This window comes from Gracilinanus agilis, chromosome 4 (assembly GCF_016433145.1).
Source record: "Gracilinanus agilis isolate LMUSP501 chromosome 4, AgileGrace, whole genome shotgun sequence".
NCBI lineage: Eukaryota > Metazoa > Chordata > Mammalia > Didelphimorphia > Didelphidae > Gracilinanus > Gracilinanus agilis.
The window spans coordinates 375118114-375142114 of NC_058133.1; the positions used below are offsets into that span (position 1 = coordinate 375118114).

Genomic DNA, 24001 nt, shown 5'->3' on the forward strand with positions numbered 1-24001 from the left:
TCAGCCCCAATCATCTCAGTATGTGGCACAAAGATAACCAAATATGATGAGGATCTAGCTACTGTGACTGCTCAGTTGATCTGATGCACTATTTGCCCATTGAAGGATAAAGGCAAATTTGTGGCAACCAATAATCCACAGAGTGAGAATGACAAACAGTGGCCATGGGAGGAGCCACAATGGGACCCCAATAATTCTGAGGATCATATGAGGTTACCTGATATTTGGGAAGCTTTTTTAAAAGGAAGCTTTTCTAAAAGGAATCAGACTGCTCTACTCACCCAGAAAATTGACATAAATTCAAATATATTAGTTAAGAGGATAATGAAATGCCAACCATTAAATGTGAATGAATATGCAGAGCAGCTAAGCAATATGCAGGTTTAGATCCCAATAAATCCACTACTGTTCATATCAGACTTAATCACTTCAGAGACTTTCACAAGCACTGCCCTGACTGGCCTCTTATGAACATATAACACTGGAAACATATAGTTTTGGGGGGGAGTTAGTTTGTTTGCTTCTGAAGGGTGCAAGAGAAAAAGGGAAAGTCTGAACAGGAGAAATTAGAAAAAAAATTAAACAAGAAAGGGAAAGGGAAACATTTATCTTGGATCCTATTTTGACAACTGTTGAAGGACTCTTAGCTACCTTACAAGAGAACATAAAGAGTGCCTCAGGCAACTGATAATACTCCCAAACCTAGAGGGTCATTTTTTTTTCCAGGCCATGTAGCAATAAATTGTTAAGATAAAGAGCCAGGAGTATAGAAATAAGAGGTGGAATAATAATAGAGGTTCCAGTAGAGCATAGTACTTCTCACAATACTGACTATAGTGTTCCTCAGGGGAACTGCAGGCACTGTAGAGGATACTAGAGGAATCATGATGCATGACTGAGGGAGGGGAAGGGGCTTTGGGGTCTGAAAATAGTGACTTTTCTTTTATATACCCTAATATTTTATTCCTATTTATTCCAATCTGTTCCTCTTTACCTAGCCCCATATAACCCTTAAGCTTGGATGGAGAAACTTACTATGACACTGGGGTTTCCAGATCTCTCTTAGTGAATAAACCCAATTCTGAATGTACCTACATCAGGTCTTTAAATGTGGCTGGGGTTTCAGGGAAGCCTCAGCATGTCTGAAGTTTCTCCTTGTTCTCTGTATGGCTCATGTCTTCTTTTAACTTGATTTTTATTGCAAGCATTCAGCATAGTGCTCGGTACATAGCAAGGACTTAATTTTTTCTCTAGACACAACACTCAATATCCTCCTATTCAGTATAGCTGGATACAGTGGTTGCTAGAGCACTATCCTGCCTTGGGGCTTTGGCAGCCATAGCTCTCTTTGTAGAGAAGACCTCTGATACAGTCCTGGGTTCTCTATTAATTGTTCTATGCCCCCACAGGGGTAAGGCATTACTGCTTGTGACATACAACATAGGCATTTTCAGACCAAATACTGGCTAATGTGAGGTAACTTTGTTAGGAAATGTGAATATTACCTTTAAATGTATAATACTTAATCCTGCAACATTGCTTCCTGATTTACCATTTTTAAGGGGCCCATTACATCATTGTATATCTGTAGCAGACATGGCAGAGAAGCTCCAAAATGATTTGATTAACCTTTAGAAAATTCTGATTTAGTTCTCGAACTTGACAGTTCCTCTTTTACAAGAGAGGGCATATGGCACACAGGTGCTACGTAGGTGTTTTAGACCATGAAGACACCTGGACAGTTTCATTACCTTCAACTTTTAACACACAGGATGCTGACATGGTAGCACTGGGAAAGGCCTCTGATCTAGCTAAAAGAATGAAAGCAACAATTTACATAGACTCAATGTAGTGCTTGTGGTGTGGGTCTGTCATACTGTTGGGATAATCTGGATGCAGATGGGTTTTCTGACTTCAGAGATTATTAAAGACCTCCTGTCTGATCTTAAACTAACTCTGAAGTCTTGGATATTGTTCATTGCTCTGTCCATATGGGGGTAGGGTGGAGGGCCTAATCCTGTCTCTAAGGGAAACCAATGGGCAGATACTACAGCTAAACTTGCAGCCTTAGCAGGCTCTGAGTTAAATTTTTCCTCTAATATCTAATGATGAACCAGTTTTTTTTTTTCTCTTTCCCATAATGAACATGAAGTAGAGTAGAGGACGCAGAGGTTTAAAACAAAGCAGATTAGTGAGGTCTATGTGTTCTCAGACTGCAAAAAAACCAGTTTCTGTCACCAGATATGTGTATCAATTCTCAGGAGCGGCCATTTTGATACTGGGGGAGTGTGGATTTCATTAAAAGAGTCTGGCCCCAGGTATTAACATAACCAACATAGCCATGTCTCTTGCTCTACTTATCAGGCATATAATCAGCATGCTTTTCCTGCCAAGACTTTCAGGAGTGACCTCTGGCTTACAAACCTTTTGAACATTTACTGGTTTCATCAGTATGTTTAAAGCTAGACATTATAAAGTTTATCTTGTTATAGTGGAGCAACTCACTAGATAGATAGAAACTTCCCTGGGTGCTCATGCCACAGAAATTTTTGTTGCTAAAATGCTATTCAGGGAGGTTCTCTGATTTGGCCCACAATCATGCACTGATTCACATAAGGCTATTCATTTTACCATTGTTTTACCACAGGTTTATTTTCATTTGGAAATTACTCCCAAGTTCTAAATATCCTACTGTGGTACAAAAGGTGCAAATCAACCCTGCAAAGCCTTACTGCAGAATTTCTGACAGTTAAAAAAGGTTTAGAACCCTGACTAGAGGCAGTTGATCCTGGAGTCTCGGTCAGAGCAGGAGGGTCAATTGAGCTTGGTCTTTGGGCTGAAAATCTGGCCTTAATTCTGCAGCTTTTCTCTTAAGATTTGTAGCTTAGCTAATTCCTCTGGATCTCCCTGACCTTCCCTATCCCAATCATCATTTCCCTTCCTGAATTTCCTGTGGGTTTTGGAGAAGGGTGGATCTGGGTGGTAGCATTCAAACTTTGTAGACTTAGTTTCCCTGTAGTCAAGTAAGGCTTACCCTTGATACAAATTATCTCCTGAATCATTGTATGCAACTTTCCTAACCTTAAAGGCATCAAAACCTCCTGAGACTAAGTGAGGCAGATCCTGTCTCAGTCTCACATTCCTGTGTCCCTCCCCAACCTGAAGCTTCTCCCTAGATGGTTGTTAGATACCTTATATCCCTCTGTCCTTTACAATCAACCCTGAAACTCAATAAACCCTGTTGTCATTTAATCAAACCTTTGGCTAAATCATTGGTTGATTGATAAAAAGGGGGAAGGAGAGAAAGGAATAGTTTCTCTCAGAGTCCTGAGCAAGTTGGAGGCGTCCATCTTGGAGGAAGTGGTGATCACTATACTTCCTTTGAACTCTTCCTTTGTGAACCTGAGAAACTGACTAGAAAGCCCTCTAGTCAGTTTCAAGCCATTTCTGGCTGGCCCTAACCTTTTGTCTGTAGAAGTGCCCTTCCTACCTGGTGGGCTCAGTTTGTTTCCCTTCAGTGCCTCTGTCTCAAACCTGTGTACCCAGTCTGTGTCTCCCTGCTGCAGCTGCCTGACCAATTATCTCATCCTCTCTCTTTGCAGCTCTTTATACTTCAGTGTTTTATATTTCCAAAACTCAGTCATTCCCTTATACCTCCTACCACCTCAACTTACTAACTCCACTTCTGTACCCTCCTTTCCTACCTACTGACTTAGGGATCTACAAAGCCCATCCACTTGCCTTATCCCCTATTACCACTCCCTTATTACCCTCCAGCCTTTAGTCCCTTATTATCACCATCCTGCTTTATTTGCTTGTTACACTACCGACCCCAGAGCTCAGGTCAAATTGAAAGCAGAAATAAAGAACTTGAAACTTTAATTGGCAAATTATGCACTGAAATTCATCTAAAGTGGCCTGAGATCCTCATAGCAGACCTGAGAACATCTACATGTCTCACCATCTGAAATGCTTTTTGGATATCCATCTATTCAGGCCAAACCCTTTTCCCCTCTATACACATCATTACTCTATTGATTCCTATAGGGATTACCAGTCAGATTATGTAAACATCACAACTCTGGTGCAGCAATATAGGGGACTTCTAATTCCTTGATCTACACCCAAAAGACAATGTGAATATAAAAATGTTTTGGTGAACTAGCTAATCACGTCTACTTGGGAAAGTCCATTTCCAAATGTTGCTAACTATTCCAACTGCCATCAAAATTGGAGAAAAGGATGTTTGGATTCACTGTTCTCATCTAAAACCAGTACCATATACTGACATTGAGTAACCGTATCTTTTGTTGTACTAAAGCGCAGGGCTTGCTTTTACCAAGAGAAAAACTTATGTATATGCATACTAAGAACAATAGCCATGTTAGAGATCAAATATTTAACCATTACACAGTCAAGTGGGTTTGGGAAATGATTATTCTTATGATTTTTATATTAGTTTTAATTGAGGTTATGGAATTATACCTGATATATGTTATTGAAATATCAGTTTACGATGTCTAAGAAACCTGATAACATTACATATCCCAAAGCTTAAGACTACTGAAACCTGTTATTTGTGATTAAATCTTATAAGAGTATATAACTGATGTTGTTTGAGTGATTTCAAATATACCAACAAGGAAATGCTATTAAGCTAATGATCCAAGATGTCAATAGCCTCTTTGAGGCTGACATATGTCAGTGATAAGGTGGGGAGAACTCTCTCAGGGAAGAGTTGAGAGAGTGACTTTTAGCAAAGACTGGGGTAGTACTTTCCTGTTTCCCTAGTAGGACATCTCCTCTTGAAAGGAACGTTTCCACCTGGCTTTAAGTCCAACTTGCTACGCAATGACTCTCATATGATATACACATCAGAGTAGGGGATTAAATTTCCCTCTGTCATATTTCTGTCCCTCTTTTTCTTTGCTATGACAACTTTCCTTAATCATAGCAGATGGTAGGTAATTACAATATTATTTTACCTAACCTATATGCTTATAGGATATGTTATCTCCAATAGAAAGTTAAGTACCAGGGACTTGTTATATTTTGTATATACATATAAAATACTTTTTCCCTTTATTGTTAAGAAAGGTGATTTATATTATGTGTATATACATATGTATATATATACACACATGTATATTATGTATATAAAAGGTATTTATAGTTTATTTGGCTTATTTAACACATTGCTAAATAACTGTCCTAGACATATGTACATTCCATATTAAGTCTATTGTTATAAAAGAATATATATGTTTGAGAATATTCTTCTGTCTTACCATCAAACACACGAATCCCTGTTACTAAAATAGTATGGTCATATATGTGCTTATGTATATGATTAGATTCTCCTGAGGGGCAAACGTGAAGTTATCCTAAAAGGTCATCAATTCTTTGTAGTAAAAATCTATTTTTTTAAGCAGTTTTAAGGAAAGATGTTACCAGTGGACTGAACTGGGAATATCAGAGCTGCTGGAGAAAATGCTGTACAGGACCATCATGATTCCAGACAACCAGAGATGATGACAGCAACAGAAAATTCCCCCAACAGTACATTACGGTCTCTCCCCCATTCTTTATAACTTTTGTCATTTTCCTTTTCTGTCATAACAGCAAATTTGAGAGGTCTGAGGTGGTACCTAAGAATGATTTAAGTTAGAGTTTCTTAAACTAATTATGATTTAGAGTATTTTTCATATGATTATAGATAGCTTTAATTACTTTGTCTGAAAACTGCTTATTTATATCTTTTGACCATTTCTCAAATGGGGAATGTAATAATTAACAGAGCCAGTAATTAATGTTAGTGATAGAAGGAGAGACAGAGAGAGTCTATATGGTGAGACTCTTCTAGCTCTCCCCTCCCGCCGATTACACACTGGGAGACTTCGAGGGGGTGTCACTCCAAAACTGGGTGACCTGGATGGTCGTGCCACCCCACAGGAGTTGGGGGTGAGGCTTCCCAATAAGATGAGGCATGTGGTAACCCAATCCAATTCTGAATGAGGGAGGGTTCACGCAAGCCTCCCCCTGATTAGTTAATTTCATAGCAGGTGGTCTGGCTTCAAGATGAAGGCAGCCAGACCAAGCTATTGTTCCCCTCCCCCTCATCTCTCAGGTACTATGGAATGCTATCTAATGAATAGCTTTTATTATTCACAATTCAGGGATTGGGAGAAGGGGTGAAGGGCAGAGGGATTTTAGGGTGCCCTCTTCTCTATTTCTATAGGGTCCGTCACTCAGGAGGGAACCTTTGGGGTTCCCACTCCCAAGATTCTTCCCCCACCTTCTTCTTCTGTTTCTATTTCTATCCTTTTCTTTAATTGTAAGTTTTTACTGAAAGGGGGTCTCTCAACAAGGTTGGGTAATGGGGGAAGGAGACTAAAAGATCGCTCCCAAAATGGAGTAAAAAACTTAGCTAACTTGATGATTAAAGTCTTGATGGGTGAGAAGAGATGGGATGCCTTTGACCAGGGAATCAGGGTATCAATGTCCAAAGAAAGATGCTCATGAAGCCCTCAGGACTGGATCCAAGCTGAGATATACCCCTCTTCTCTCCTTCTCTAGAAGACCTCTCTGCTCCTTCATCCTCCGGAGACTTTCCCAGAATCCTCTCTGGTCTCAACCATCACCGTCAGCCACTCCTTCTCTGGCTCCTTTTGTCCCATCCCCCTTACATAAATCCCATCCTTACAGGAATGATTTCTATCTTATACATTTGACTAATTTTTCTATTTATTTGAGAAATGAAGCCTTTATTAGAGACTTCTTGTAAATTGTTTTTACTGTTGCAATTACTATGTTCTACTCTCCATCCTATTTCCCACTTACCCTGTTCTCTCTTTTTATTCTGCCCATCTTCAAAAATGTACAGCTTCTGACCACCATATCCTCCACTTTGGCCTTTTTTCTATCATCCCCTCCCCCAATCCCCATACCCACCTTCTTCCCAGTGGGGTAGGATAGATTTTTATACCTAACTGACTTTGTAGGTTCTTCCCTCTTTCAGACAATTTCAGTGAAAGTAAAGGTCAAGTGCCCCCTTCTCCACCTCCTCCACTTTCCCCTGCATAGCAAAAGATTTTTCAGGCTTCTTTTATGAGAGCTAATTTACACCATTCTAATTTCTACCTTCCCCAATGGTTTCTTCTTTCTTGCCCTTAACTTTTTTGGGGGATATCATCCCATCATAGCCAACTTCACACTTTTACCCTCTATGTATACTATTTGAAACTACCCTAATGATGATAAAGTTCTCAGGAGTCAAGAATAATCTTCCCATGTAGTGGTGTACACAATTTAACATATTGATTATGCTTCTCTAGAGTTTTATAGCTGCCAAATTGTTATCTTGACTGTTGTGGAAAATTAATATTGAATTGGGATATTTTGTGAAATAATTTTCTATTTAGTCCTTCATCAAGAACAGTCTGATTCTAAGTTCAAGGTGAAACAGTTTCTCCTCTGAGCTATGAAAGTGGGTTGGGATTTCTCCTCTTTTCTTTAGATCCTAAAAGGATTAAAGGCAGAGAAGATCCAATAGAGAGATTATTAAAGTCAGCAACCTCTAGCAGGACTCCACATGGTTGAATGTGTTGGCATCTTCTAGGACAAAACAAAGATACTCCCCTCTTATGAGGAAGTAATGAGGGAGGTGTTGAGATCTCAAGCCATAACCTCAATGGCTATTTATCAATCAAAGAAATTCTGGAATGTCTACAGAGAAATTCTAGAATGTCTAGAGGACTGACTGAGCAGTGAGGTCACAAGAGGTATATAACTAGCTGGAGAGGAGTTCAGCCTCTTTTGTTCTCTTGGGCACCTGTTCATATTGTGGAGGGAGCCAAATGGTCAGTTTAAAATGTCTTGAGTGGTCAATTAAGAAATTTTACTAAAATTAAGAAATACTGCTTCTAAAGAATATACATTGTTACAATGTAGCTCTATGATCATTAAATTTGTTCCTTTACAGATTACAATATCGTCTCCTTGACCTGGGAGTTCTGTAATTTAGCTAATATTCCTTGGAGTTTTCTTTTGGGATCTCTCTCAATTCTTTAGTGAATTTTTGTGTCTTTTTTTTCCCATTTAGCTAATTTTGTTTTTTATGGAATTCTCTTCCGTGGATTTTTTTTGCCCCTTTTACAAGTGAGTCTATTATTTTTTTTTTTTAGTATTAATTTCTTCAATATTTTTTGGGCCTTCTTTACCAAGCTCTCAGCTTTTTTCTTTTTTCGTGATTTTCCTGCATCACTCTCATTTCTTTTCCCATTTTTTCCTCTACCTCTTTTAATTCTTAAAAGAAATTTTTTTAGTTCCTTCATTAATTCTTTTTAGACTTGAGACCAATTCATATTTTTCTTATTGGCTTGGGATGCAACAATATTAACTTTGTTGCTTCTTCAGAGTCTGTGTTTTGATTCTCCCTGTCACCAATATAACTTTCTGTGTTTCTTTTTGTCATTTGTTCAGTTTCCCAACCTTGTTCTTGTATTTTGACTTAAGAAACTCTTAAAGGTAAGCTCCCTTCTAGGATTAAGACAATGTTCTAAGCTTCAGGTTGCTTATGCAGCTGTTCTCAGAGCTAGTTCTGGAGATCTATTAAGCTTTCAGTTCTTCCAAGGTAGTGTGATCTAAGGAGAGTTATATTTAATACTTTCCCAGACTGTGCTCTGCTCTGTGAGAAAACATGAGCACCCTTTTCTGCCTTGGAACTGTGAGTGCTCCCTTGCTAATGCAAGTGTGTGTATGTGCTAGTGCTCTCCATTGTCTTGGGACTACAACCTAAATCCAATGATTCCTTCCAAATGAATGCTATTTTTCTAGCTCAATTAAATAATTTTTTGTTAGTCAGAGTAGCATGGCATTGAATAAGTAAATTAATTTAAAAATAATTATCATTTTTATATTAATTTGGCCTACCACAAGCAATTGATATTTCCCCAACTGTTTAAATCTGACTTTATTTGTGTGAAAAGTCTTTGTAATTGGGTTTGTGCACATGGGTTTATCTTGGCAAGTAGACTTCCAAGTATTTTATATTTTCTGCATTTATTTCAAATGAAATTTCTGATTCTTCTTCCTAGTTTTTATTGGTAATATGTAGAAAGGCTAATAATTTATGTGGGTTCATTTTACATGCTGTAGAAAGTGGATCCTGAAGTATGTGAATTGAGTGAGAGAGAGAGGGAGGTCAAAGTGGGATCCCTCTCTTCCTGTCACCACAGGAAGTCCTTTTATCTGTGGTTATTAGGTAGTGGTTTCTCAAAATGGATTGACTTGATTTATTCGTCCCCGTTACACAAGTTGGAGACAAGGCTCCTCTAAGGAATAAGATTTATGATGTTGTTGGCCAGAGATGATAGGAAAAGATTCCCCCCCCCAACCACCATCACTTTCATTTTCATCTGACTCCCAGCTCAAGATGGAGATCACCTAAGGTAGGTAGCTATCTTACTTATTCCCTAACAACCTTTACTGACTGATCCAGAATGCAATGCAATATGACTTATAAGTTGTATCTAATAACAGGATGATGTAGAAGGAAAGGAGTGGGGTTAAGGAAAGAGGGTGAATAGGGTGCCTTGTTATTTATTCATAGTTTTAAGATTCCTTGACCTAGATAGGACTTAAGCCCCAATCTAGGTTTCTCTCTCCCTTCCCCAATAATCCCTTATTTCTATCTAAATTATAGTTGATTTAGAAGTCACTAAGGGTCTCTTGTAAAGATAAGGTGAGGGTAGGCTGTTTCAGAGAGACTGATCTTGTAAGAGTCCCAAATCTCTCCATAGATGTTGAATTGATGATTCTGTCTTGGCAGGAATCAAATATGGCTATTGTCACAATTTTCCAGGAATAGCAAGTGTTTAGATATGTCTCCAGAGAAGGCTTGATCAAGAGCTGCAAACTTCTACCTCCTTCTCCTTCACAGCTCCAAAACTAACTCTCTACTTGTTTGGGGGTTCTCCCCTAAATCTTCTTGGTTCCAACAGTCACCAACTGCTCTTCGCTCTTGGGGTTCCACTGTCAGCCCCCTTCAAATTCCATCTTACAATGCTGATGTTTTATTAAAATTATTTCAACTAGTTTTTTTTTTAGTTTATTCTTTAGGGCTCTGTGATAATACTATCATATTATCTGTAAAGAGTGATAGTTTTGTTTCCTCATTGCCTGTTCTTATGCTTTCAATTTCTTTTTATTATATTATTGTTTTACCTATCATTTCAAGTACAATACTGAATAATAATGGTAATAATAGACATTCTTGCTTTACAACAGCTCTTTCTAGGAAAACTTCAAGTTTAAAGATAATGTTTGCTCTTGGTTCCAAATTTTTGATGACAATTTTTATCATTTTAAGAAAGAATTAATTTATTCCTATGCTTTCTAGTTTTAATATGAATGATGACTATTTATTGGTATCTATTGATATAATTGTATGATTTTTGTTGTTTTTGTTATTGATGTAGTCAAATTATGCTGATGCAGTACCACTTTACATTCATAGCATAACTGGTCTTTGTGAAATATTACTATAATATCTTTCCTAGTATTTTATTGAAAAAATTTTGCTTTATTATTCATAAGGAAAATTTGTCTATAATTTTCTTACTCTGTTGTTCCTTGTTTAAGTAACAAAACCATTTCTTTAAGAAGGAGTGAATTTATTAGGATTTCCTATTTTATTATGATTTAGATAGCATTAGGATTAATTTATCTTTAAATGTTTGGTAGAATTCACTTATAAAATGATCTGATCCTGGGCATTTGGGTGATTTAAATTTTTGTAAATATTCATACAATTCACATACATTGTCAGGATTACTGGCATATAATTGTGTAAAATATCTCCTAATAATTGGTTTAATGTTATCTTAACTGGTGATACATTAACCTTTTAACTTTAAATAATAGTAATTTGGTTTTTTCTTACTTTTTTATAAAATAAAACTATCCAATGGAAAACTATTTTATTTGTTAATAAGATAAGCATTTAGAGATATAAATTTTCTTTTGAATATTCAAAGCAATATTGCTTTGGCTAAATCCTACAAATTTTGGTGCATTGTTTCATTGTTGCCATTCTCTTAAATGAAATTATCTATTGTTTCTATGCATTCTATTTTATTCACTCATTCTTTAGGATTAGATTTAGTTTTAAACTAAATTTTATTCAATATTTTCAAGGTCCATTATTGAATGTAACTTTTATTGTCTGAAAAGAATGCATTTTTTATTTTTAATTTTCTATATTTGGGTGTATTTCCTGATATATGATCAATTTTTGTTAAGGTGTCATTTCAACTGAGAAAGAAAGGTATACTCCTTTCTATTCACATTTAGCTGTCTCGAGAGGTTTTAAAAAGTCTATTAATCTCTCTTTACTTCTTTCTTATTTTATAATTATCTAAGTCTCAGAGAGGAATGTTGAAGTTGTCCATTAGTATAATTTAATTCTCTATTTCCTCATGTAATTCATTAACCTTTTCCTGTAAGAATTTGGATGCTATGCCATTTGATACATATCTATTTAGTATTGATATTACTTCATTGTCTATTCTAACTTTTTGCAAAATGTGCTTTCCCTGCCTCTCTATTTTAATTAGTCCTTTTTTGGTATTTGTTATGCCCACAATCATAATTGTATTCTTGCTTTTCTAACTTCAATTTCAATATAATATTTTGCTTCAGCCACATGTCTCCTTCTGTTTTAAGTGTGTTTATTATAATCATATTATTGGATTCTGGTTTCTAATCCATTCTGTCATCTGCTTCCCTTCTTTGAGTGTTTTCTCTCTCCCTCTTCCTATCCTTCCTCAAGTCTGTTTTGTTCATGATCATTCTTTCTTGTAAAATACCCCCCCTTTTATGTTATTCCTCTTTCACTTATTTCATCCTCTTCTCCTCCTATTTATTTTGGGTAAGATATCTGTATACCAAACAAATTACATAGACATACTCATCCTTTGAATGACTTCAGATGACAGTGAGGTTCAAGTGTTGTCCTCCTATATATCCATTTTCCCTCCACTATAAAACTTCTTCCTTATTTGTCTCTTTTATTTGAGATAATTTCCCCATTATTCCTCTCCCTTCTCCCAATGTAGCCATCATTTTTACTCTTTAAACTTTTTAAAAATTATCCCAAACTGGCTCACATCCATGCCCTCTGTCTTTTGGACTAGTTCAATCCTAATAATGACAAAGTCCCTAGGAATTATATGCGTATTTTCCCAAATGCAAATGTAAACAATTTAACCTTATTACACCCCTTATGATTTCTCTTTAATGAGTATTTTTTTTATGAGCTCGAGTCTTGGGTTTGAAAGTCAAATTTTCTATTTGTTTCTTATCATTTAATCAGGAATACCTGAATTTTTTTTATTAAAAATCCATTTGACCTCAGAAGATTATACTCAGTTTTGCTAATTTAGATTATTCTTGGTTGTAATCCTAGCCTTTTTGCTTTCCAGAAAAATCACATTTCAAGACTTCAATTCCTTTAAAATAGAAGTTGCTAACTCTTCCAAATCCTGACAATAGCTCCACAGTATGTGAATTGTTTCTTTCTAACTGCTCAATCCTGGGAGTTTTTTTTTTTTTTTATCTCTTTCAGGAAGTGATTAATGGATTCTTTCAATTCTTATTTTACCTTATCATTCTAAGATCATGACTTTCAAGTAATCCAATAATTCCTAAACATATCTCCTGAATCTATTGTTCAGGTCAGTTTTTCTTTATCGCCCCCATAAGAGTTCACATTTTCTTCTATTTTTATTGATGTTCCATGGAATCATTAGATTCCACTTGCCCAATTCTAATTTTTAAGAGATCATTTTTTCAGTGAGATTTTTGTACCTCTTTTTTCCATTATCCAATTCGGCTTTTTAAGTTGTCATTTTCATCAGTGAAGTTTTATATCTCTTTTATCATTTGGCCAATTCTATTTTTTAAGATGTTATTTTCTTCAGTTTTTGGTATCTCTTTAACCAATTAATTAAATTTCTTTTCAAAACTTTCTTATATCATTCTCATTTCTTTTCCTAATTTTTCTCCTATTGCTCTTGCGTGATTTTTAAATCACTTTTTTTGCTTTTTCTTTATCTCCCAGAAATTTGTTTTTTGTTTCTAATCTTCATTTTCCCTAGAGATTTTGCTTATAGTTAGGTCTTGAACTTCCCTATCACCATAGTACCTTTCTTATGGTAAGCTTATTTTTTTATTGTTTATTCTTTTCCCCAACATATTTCTTGACTTTAAATTTTATCTCAAAGTAGGGCTCTGCTTAACTTAGAAGATGTAGTAGTGACACTATCCCAACCTCAGGCTTTTTATGCTATATTCATAGCTACTTCTGGGGATTTTAAGTTTTTTATGCTTCCAAGGAATTGTGATCAGGGAGAGATGTAGTTCACAGTTTTCTTGATCAGAGTTCTGAAACTTACCTGAAAAGAGTCCTTGTAGCTACAAGGTTTTGTGCCCTAGAACCACAACCTGAAGATGGCTATTGTAAGAGGGGAAAAAAGGGAATTATTATGATTGGTCTAGATATTTATGGTATGGTCACCAGAAATTGATTAACTCGATTTCAAAATAAAATAGACCCAAGTCAGGATGACTTTTATGGTGGTTTATTTACAATTAGGAAGGTTGAAGGTAGGGAAATTGAGAGACACCCTGGCCCGGACCAGAGGCCCAAACCAGGTAGGGATTTAGAGACCCCAGCAGAGAGGCACAGAAGTGAATTAAACAAGGCTTCTAGCCACAAGGCCTCCTCTAAGAAGAGAGGCCTCCCTGAGGCTAGAGCCTCCAGAAATGCCAAGGGAAAAGAAAGAGAGTCAGCCTGACTTATCCACATGACAATTCAAAGGGAAGCCATCTGAGGTCTCAGCAGAGATCCTTCAACACCAAGTTCAAAGCGCCAACTCCTCCACAGGATGTTACCATCATTTTTAAAACATAGCATCTTTCATCACTTCCTGCATTCACCTCCAGTTTCACATGGACAAATGGCAGCCTCAACACTGTTTTGGACTGCCCAAAGGGCAGTCCCTTGTTTTTGATTTGTCACTTACTATCACAGGTGGGTAACTGACCTCCCCCCTCCCCACTTAATTCTAAGTTGAGTGGGGTGACATTATTTCTGGTGGCTGGAGTCTAACCAATAATGAAGGTGAGCTAATTCCATTTACACAATCCCCCCTGATGATCCTTGGGTACCTAGTCACCCCAAGTGATCACTTTACATAATCATCTTATATCCACAACGGTCTTCTAACTACAATAGTTAGAGATAAGAGGTAAGTAGAAGAGATAGAAAGAGCAAAACCAATGTTTTGCTAGGTGCACTGGCAAAGAGTCCACTTATGCGTCACTTCCTGTACCTCTGTCTTAGTTTGTGTGTCCAATCACAACGGACGCTTCTCTTAGGACTGCCTAGGGGGCAGTCAGTTGATTCTGATTTGTCACCCACTCTAGCACACGTGGGTTACAGACCTCCCAAAATTGGAAGTGTTCTCACAATTGGAGGTAATTAAATCTAAAGATGGGCAGTGTAGATTTAATCTGATTATCACACTATGGGCAATAGAGCTATCAAACAAGTACTACTCCTATTCCCAGTGCTAGGATAACTTTCTCACCCATTTTCTAATTCTCTTATTCCACAAAATATTAAACAAAAAAATAAAATATTAGTTAGGAGATTATGGTAATATATGATCACACACAAATCACATGATTATCTCAACTGTTGTAGAAAAGTTTTGACAAAATATAGTCCTCACCCCCTCACCAATACACACACACACACACACACACACACACACACACACACATATTTTTTTAAAAACTAGAAAGTATAGGAATAAATGAAGCCTTTCTTAAGGGTACAACAAGGTATTTTACTATATGCAAGGTATACTGACAACAAAAAAAAATAAATTGAAAGTATAGGAATAGGTAATAAGGAAACAAAATAATCTCATTTTTAGAGAGGTCATGATGGTACACTTAGGGAATTCTAAAGAATCATCTAAAAAACTAGTCAAAGAAATTAACATCTTTACAAAGTATAAAATAAGCCCACATGAATAATCAGTATTTCCATTATTACCAAAGATTCTGACAAGAAAAGACAGAAAAAGAAATTACATGAGTACATTTAAAATAACTAAAGACAATATAAACTAAGGAGTCTACCTGCCAAGACAAACCTAGGGACTGTAAGAACACAATCACAAAATATTTTCACACAAATAAAAAAAGATTTAAGCAACTAGTAAAATATTAATTGCTCATGAGTAGGTCATGTCAATATAACAAAAAAAAAACCAATTCTACTAAAATAATTTTATGGCAATTAAAATGCCATAGAATTATTTTATAGAGATAGAACAAAATAATAACAAAATTCAATTGGAAAAAACAAAAGGTTGACAATATCAAGAGAATCAATGAAAAAATGTGAAGGAAGGCAGCTTAGCAGTAATAGAGTTCAAAATAAAGCATCATAATCGTCAAAACAATCTGTTACCAGTTGAGAAACAAAGTAATGGATCACTGGAATAGATTATGTACAACATACACAGTAATAAATGATCACAGTAATCTAGTGTTTGACAAACCTAAAAACACAAGCTTTTCTGGTAAGAACTTACCATCTGACATTGCTTAGGAAATTGAAAATCAATTTGGAAGACACTAGCCATTGATCAGTATTTCAAAGTATATACCAAAGGAAGTTCAAAATAGACAAATGATTTAGACATAAAGGATGATATTTTAAGTAAATTAGAGAAACCATTTTTGAAAGATATCTGGGATCAGGTCCAAAAGGCCATAAAATTCTGGATATCCCTTGACCCAGCAATACCACTAAAAGGTCTGAATCCCAGAGATCAAAAATAGGAGGAAAAGGACTTACTTAAACCAAAATATTTATAGCAGCTCTTTTTGTGGCAGCAAAGAACTGGAAACTAAAGGGATGTCCATTAATTGAAGAATGACTGAAAATGATTATAATGGAATACTATTGTGCCATAAGAAATTATGAACAAAATAATCACAAAAAAATATGGAAAACTTATACGAAGTAATGCAAAGTAAAGTGAAGAAAACCAGGAGAATTTTGTCAACAATATAAGCAAAAATATGCAATGATCAACTGTGAATTAATAATATTTACTATTTTCAGCAACGCAAGGATCCAGAATAGCTCCAAGGGACTTATGACAAAAAAGGCTATCCACCACCATAGAAAAAACTGATGGAGTCTGAACACAAGTTGAATTATACTATTTTTCAATGAATTTCCTAGATGAATTTTTCTCTGTTGTATGTGTTAAGTTCTCTAGTGTATGTATGTAAGTGTTATGTGCCTTAATTCTCATGAACATGGAAATATGTACTGTATGATAGCATATGTACAACCTGTATTGTGTTACCTGCCATCTTGGGGAAGGAGGAAAGTTAAGAGGGAAGGAAAAAACATGGATCACAAAATGCAAGGAAATGATTACTTAAAATTGTATTGATATTAAATTATTTTTAATTTCTTTTAAAAAATAAATTAGGAAACCATGGGAAAATTTACCCATCAAGTGTGTGATTAAGGAAAGAATTTATGACTGAACATGAGATAAGGAGGATTGTAGGAAGTAAAATAGATAATTTGATTATATGAAATTTAAGTTTCTCTTATAAAGGCCTCATTTCTCACATATAAGGAATTAAGTCAAACTTATAAAAATAAGAGCCATTAATGAGTGGTCAAAGAAAATTAGTAGGTAATTTTCAGAAGAAATTAAAGCTATCAAACGTTACATGAAAAATGCCCTAAATCACTACTGGTTAGAGAAATGCAAATTAAAACAACTTTGAGATACCACCTCATACCTATCATATTGGCTAACATGACCAAAGAGGAAAGTGACAAATGAAGGAAGGGTTGTGGAGAAACTGGCACATTAATGCACTATTGTGAACTAGTTCAACCATTCTGGGGAACAATTTAGAACCATGATTAGAGGCTTATAAAAATGAGGATATCCTTGACCCAGCCATACCATTATTAGATCTATATCTAAAAGAAATTTTTAAAAATGGAAAAGACTTCTTTGTACAAAAATAGAAGCCCTTTCTGTGTTGACAAAAAAAATTAGAAATCAAGGAGATGTCCATCAATTGAAGAATGACTGAACAAATTATGATATATAATTATGATGGAATACTATTGTAGCACTATAAGAAATAAAGAACAAAGTGGTTTCAAGAAAATCTGGGAAAATTTATATAAACTTATATAAAGCATAAATAGGACTCCTCATCTTCTTAAGAAATGGGAAAAAGGGGAGAGGAGAATTTGGAACTCAAAATTTTATAAATTTAAAAAATTTTACATGCAACTGAAATATATTTCATAAAAAATACATTAAATCTATTTTGAAAAAGAAAATTAAAAAAAATTTAGACAGTAAGAGCCTCTAGTGCTACTGTTTATAGATGTCACTATACTGTTCACATTAAAATCAATAACATACATTAAAAAAAATTTTACTGCTTAAGTCAATGGAATCTTTGTCAACTGTATATTCAGCAAGACTAGCATAAGGATCTTAAGTACTTATATACTTTAAAAGTTTACTATAATGCATTTCATTTTACATACAATTAAAGTGTTTCTTATTCCTCATGTGACTTAGGTAATTATGTTATAATTAAATCATTAATCATTATCTATTTAAAAATATGGAAAGAATTACCTGTAGGTGCTGTGAGTGCCATTTTTGGACAACTTGGAGAATAATAGATAAGGCGAGTAAATAATACCAATAGATCTGTAAGGGATACTGAATCTAAAGAAATCGGGGAAGAAAAATTAGTCTCTAATACACATGTGACAACTTTAGACTCTCAAATTTATGAAACAGAATTCTATGATCTGAAGTCCTAGCTTCTCCAACAAAGGTAGAGGAACTATCACATATTTAATAATCATTATTCAATAATTGAAATTTTTATAGGTACAAATGAGAAGAGAGATAAAAAAGAAACAAGCAAAAATTGCTTTTGTCATTTCAACTGAATAGCAATAATTCAATATAATAGCCAGTTAATTAAATGGGAGAAAAATAGTTGGGGAAAAAAGTAACTAGAACAGAGAATTAACTATTCTTTTAGGACTTATAAAAAATGAGACCATTCAAATGCAAAGATTCCCTTAACTACAGGTCATTAAGCAAAGGCTATAAACTACTTGTGCAGAAAGGTAAACTGAATTCATACTTTCTCTTTTGTCTGGACTTAATACCTGAGTTTCTTTCCTACTTTGCATGGTCAAATTTAAAGTAATTTCTGATTAAAGGCATGTAAGCTAAGAAATGTGTAATAAAGGTTAAGGTTCTGTTATTAGTTAATTCAGTGGAGCCCTGATATTCAATTAAAGTATGGAGGTCTGAGGTTGATTTGAAACTATTGCCTGAAACCTCCAATGAAAGGTGATGGAATTCTGTGACAGGCTAGGAATCAGTTGGCCTTAATAAAACTAGAAGTTGATCTTGACTTCCTGGGACCTTAATAATGTTTATAATCCAAGCACAAGCTTGATCTTAAAGTAATTGGATCAGCTAGACTTGATTCCACAATCTGACTATGATATCAAAGATGATGACTTTGTTATCAACAGGACAGGCTACCAGCTTATAAGGAAAAGGCTGTCTGAGGCTTGTAGATTTAACTGGGTTTATTGGATAGATTGAAGGAAAGGAAAACTGGGAGGTGGGAGAGAGGGAAATAGGTGAACTCTATTGAGCTTTTAGCCTATAATAAGTACAATAAATTATGGTGATATCTAAGTAGAAAGTTGGCCTAGGTGCTGAGTCCAGGGGACTTTGAGAGTCTCCCCTGGTTCAGAAGTTGTTATTGATTTCAGAGATTATGATGATGAATTAATCTTGTTAGATGATTAAGGCTCAGTTGTCTCATTAATAATAAAGTGATTGATGTAGTTAGCAAAGTAGTCTGAACCCTGCCTGCCTATACCACTCTACCCTCCTCCCAGGGCCCGAACAGTAGACAACCTCCTGCCTCCCTAATCCAGAGAATAAGTGGACCCCGAGGGGTTTTGCTCCTCAATTTATACTCTTTTCCCAACTGCCAGATTGGTACATGCCCGGGGCTGCCTTGCCAGGTTCTGTATTCTAAAGGGGCAAACTGCTCTTTTGCACCTACAAAAATGGCCAACCATTTTCTATACATTAGAAATGGAATACTATATATTTCCTTCCAAACCACTGGAGATATTTTGTAGAGAAACAGGAAGAATCTAAAAGGATAATTATCCCATGGTAAGTGTCTAGCATTTAATACATAAGTAGGTAATCTCTTAATAGAAACATTATCATTGTTCTTATTCTTAGCATTCTCTTTTCTGAAAAGCATCTCAATGTTATATATCAAAGACAAGTATTTTAAACGTATACTTTGAATTTATGTAGAGAAGAACCTATTGAGAACTGTTGTGGGAAGCCATTAAGAGAAATTAAAATATCAAATAGATATTTTTATCTGGACCCAATCAAAAGGTCAATACAGCCCAGCAGAGCCCTGTGTTGAACCCCCACTACTCTTATAAGGGTAAGACTGGTTATCTAAGATAAAAATCTGAGATTCCTCTTTTGACTCCTTTTCATAATTCACAACTTTTCTTAAAAGCAATATAGTCTTCCTGAAAAAGCTTTGAGCTCTCGGTAAACCAGCAGTAAAGAGGTTAACATTCTTCATTCCTTTGGCCAGGAATGAAGCTGCCTGGTACAGCCAAGGCCGAACCCTTAGCAGGGGCACTTTGCCCAGATTTAGAATAAACTAATGGGTCTCAAAAAAAAGTTGTTTAATACTATCAAGGCTGAGAAATTCAGGGGCTTTCCATCCTAACAAAATATTCCCAGACTTCGCTTGGTGATAACAAATATAGTTGATAGTTTAGCATAGTTTTATCTACACCTTGAAGCTTCTAAGGCTTTTGTTTTGTCTATGGTAAAAATACAGCTCTGTGTAGTTATAGGAAACTTTCCTTGTGCTTTTGGGTAAAAGGAATCTTTAACTTCATATATAATAAGCCTGTGACTCCATTGTACCTCAGAGCACTCTGAGCTAAAAAACCATGCTTCCAATCTGTTTCGTTCTTTACATCCGACGACCACCCTAGGCCACTCAGAAAATCTCTGGTTTATAGAGCAGGCTCTCTCTCTATAAACTGTGAACAATTTTCATTTATTCTATTTTCCTTACCTTTTCTATTTTTCAGTTTTACAGGAAATAGCTTCCTGCCATGTGTATAGATCAACAGTCTTCCTAAGAGGCATAGTGAGTGAACAAAATAAATATATTGTAATTCTTGTCCTGAATAGAAAGTTTTCTGTTTATTCCCTTAAAAGAAAAAGAAATTTTAAAAAATCATTTTAATATAACTTAATTTACAAAAGTTATCATCTAAATGCTATGTAGCTGGAGAATGGATGGTACAAATATGAATTCTAGTATTCCTCTTATTCAATATTTTTCCTCACTAGCATATTTTCACATGATAAAGATCTTCTCATCTAAGTCTGTGCAGGAAAGAAGTCATAATGAAATTTTAACAAGACTCAATAACAATAATAAACAGAAAAGTATAATTTCTGCAACTAATTCCCTTTGATGTTTGTAAAGGGAAGTCATAATATTTAAGTTCTTTCAACATCAACAGATTTTTAAAGTGAGGAGAAATAAGGATGCTTCATTAAAAATCAAATAAGTAAATAAATAACAGATAATAACTATTTAATTCTAACAAAATTTGAAACTTCAAAACCTCCAATAATAATTATGTTTATTATTTTTAACTCAAGGAAAATGGCACTTACCACAATGTTTGGGACGTGTCAAATTTTCATCAGATCTCATAATCTCACATGATTCAAAATATTGAACACACTGTTGAACTGATGCTGTTATCTATCAAAAATAACAAACTGTAAGCTTCCAAGAAATCTGCACAGTTCCTAATTCTAGGGTTTAAGATAAATTAGGTCAATTCTAAAAAAATGCTCTGAGAAAATAATTTAAGACAAATTGAAATTATGATTTACCAAATGTAGGATAATATTTTAATGCTGCTAATAATTACTTTCCCTGTATGAATTACCACAATACGATATGCTTAATGGTTTTTGAAAACCTTATGTGGGCCAAAGTACTTTTCTTTTAAAATCCTTGCCTTCCATCTTGTAATCAATACTTTGTATTGGTTCCAAGGCAGAAGAGCAATAAGGGCTAAGCAATGGGAGTTAAGTGACTTGCCCAAGGTCACATAGCTGGTAAGTATCTAAGGCCAGATTTGAATCCAAGACCTCCTGTCTCTAGGCTTGGCTCAATCCACTGAACCACCTAGCTGCCACCAGTACTTTTCAAATATATAGTATACCCTATTAAAATGTTGTCTTCAGATGGCAAGAACAATATATGATATATAGTGGGTAATACAAAGCATTCTGTACACAAAGGGATATGATTTAACTTGTTAAATAACAAGATACACTTTGTTATAACCAGTTTTTTTCTAATTTACTGTATCTTCAAGACTCGATTATCATATATGAAACTTTTCACATGAATAAACTAACCTGAGACATTCAGGAATTCTACTGAATATGTAAGTGTATTCCTGTTGTTAAGTGGATTTTCTTAATTTCTCCCTCTGCCTAGCTTAAGGGAAAGAGCAGTTTCTTAGTGGATCAGAGAACTGACAGGTTCAGTGAGCAGTGAGCCAGAGCTAAAGATTTCATTACCAAAGAGACCAGGACACTGAGGAAAGGAAGTAGAAACAGCTTTCTGGCAGGAAGGGGGCAAAACGGGAGTTGGTGAAGGAGGAGATAAAGGAAGCAGCCGCTGAGAGAAGGGGTCTTTTTGTCTCTGGGATCTCTAGAGAACAGGAGTTTCTCTTGGGTAAGAGGCTGCTGGCAGTTGGCTGGTGACAGTTGGTTTTCTATTGTTTAGGGAGTTAAAGAATAATTTACAAATAGAGTAGAGTAGAGTAGATTAGGCCTGGTGTGCCCGGCAGAAGAACCTGTCCTGAGAAGACAGAGGTAGTATTAGGAAATTTTAGGTAGTTATTAGGAATTATTTATTAGTGAGACTTAATTTAGGTAGACTTATAAGGTATAAGATTAATAATCTCTCTTTTTCTCTTTCCTATCTTTCCATCTGTACTTCTTTTTAAATTAAACAAAGTTTTTATTAAACTGCTCTCCTCACTTTGTCAAACTCCTACATTTAACCCTTACATTACATTTCTGCTACTCTATGGATGATTGTGAAGATGTGATTTCTATTTAAAGGTATTAATAAGGAAGTTAAGCCATGAGCAAGACTGGAGAATTGTTTCCTAACTCAGAAAGGACGGTAACGACCTAGAAGGCTTCTACAACCAAGGGTCACAAAAGGATAAAGGAAGAGACGGGATGGGGAACAAGTGAGGGAGAACTGCATCTCTCTGCTCAATGAAATCCTGTATAAGGGGGAGGACAGGGAGAAGAGAGTATGTCCATATTTAACGAATTCTTATTTAATGCATTCTTTCCCCATGTTTAACGAGGGTCTCTCTCATTATCCTGTATGACCTTGAATATGTCTTTTAAAAAAAAGTTTCACGATAATTTTTACAACTGGATTATAACAAATGTTATCTAACTTTTCTAATAGATGTTATTATATAATCATTCCTTCATGTTTCTAATCCATTCATTATTTTTAATTCCTAAACTAATTTGGGCAATTTCCAAATTTTTCTTGTTTTGAGTTTTTCTATATATTTTCTTTATTTCAGGTGTCTAATGCTTTTTTTTTTCTATTAAATGTTCTTCAAAATGACATTTTTATCAAAAGCTCCTCATAAATACTGCTTTTACAAAATTATATCATTCTTTATTCATTTGTAAAACATTATTTTGGCACTAACCTAAAGCAATTTCCAGTTTTGTTTTTCCCCTTGTCCATAGAAGACTTTCTGTACTTTTGAACTTTAAAGAATTCCGGTTTAAAAGGTTAACTAAAATCTTGTCTCATAATTTTGCTCAGAGCATATATCACATCACTTATCTTTGGAAACTCTCATTATGAAGATTTGTCTGCATAGCTTTTGCTTTTAGCAATACTATTTCCAATCAAATTCTCATACATTTGTACTTACCAGAGATTTGTATTTTTTCTCAAGAAGTCGTAATACCACAGTTCTGCTATAACATGCATGCTAAAATTAAGGGGGAAAATGTATGTTATTTTTCATTTAATGTTCATATTATAACTCCCCAAATCAGTTTTTCTGCATCATTTCCAATAATTATATAATTAATGACACAATAAATTAAGTTTTTAGTCATCCTAATCAGCTCCAAGCAGATTTTTCTATTAGCATTGGATTAGGACCAAAGCAATCAAGAGAACTGAAATGAATAAATGCATTTCACAAAACTATTTTGTCATTTAGAAATTAAAGAAAAAATATTCACTACTTTATATTTACTCAAATATTATAGTAAACCTTTTTTTTCCCTTACACTACAAAAAGATCAAGAGCTAAGCCCAGAATAGTAGGAGAGAGTGGATATGGGTTTTCATAATAAAGACCTCTAGTTCAGGAAATATCCTCTAGCAATATAGAATGGTCCTTCTGTAGGACCTCGGCAATTTATCCTCTTAGAGAATTGCCAGAGATTATTAAAAGAGTAAGGATACTTGGGATGCATAACATCATTCAATCTGTATACATTAGACACAAGATTTGAAGCTAAATCTTCCTGGCAGAGGTTGACTTTAAGGATGTCCCTCCCCACACATTAGAGATAGAAACAGATCTAGATAGTGAATGTCATAGAAGGGGATGAATTTCTGCTTATATTGGGCTACTCTGATCACCTAAATGCCAAGTAAATGAGTTGTTATTACTTTCATTTTC

General features: G+C 35.1%; 1 protein-coding gene across 2 annotated transcripts in view; it reads right to left on the reverse strand.

The window, feature by feature from the left end:
- TBC1D32 (TBC1 domain family member 32) overlaps nt 1-24001 on the reverse strand; it is a 215180-nt gene that overhangs the window by 154014 nt on the left and 37165 nt on the right. For both annotated transcript variants that reach the window (XM_044676877.1, XM_044676876.1), the window contains exons 10-13: nt 23237-23296; nt 20913-21003; nt 20299-20436; nt 17772-17864 (exon numbers count right to left, since the gene is read on the reverse strand). In XM_044676877.1, coding sequence (XP_044532812.1) covers nt 17772-17864; nt 20299-20436; nt 20913-21003; nt 23237-23296 — 382 coding nt within the window. The remainder of the gene's footprint in view (nt 1-17771; nt 17865-20298; nt 20437-20912; nt 21004-23236; nt 23297-24001) is intronic.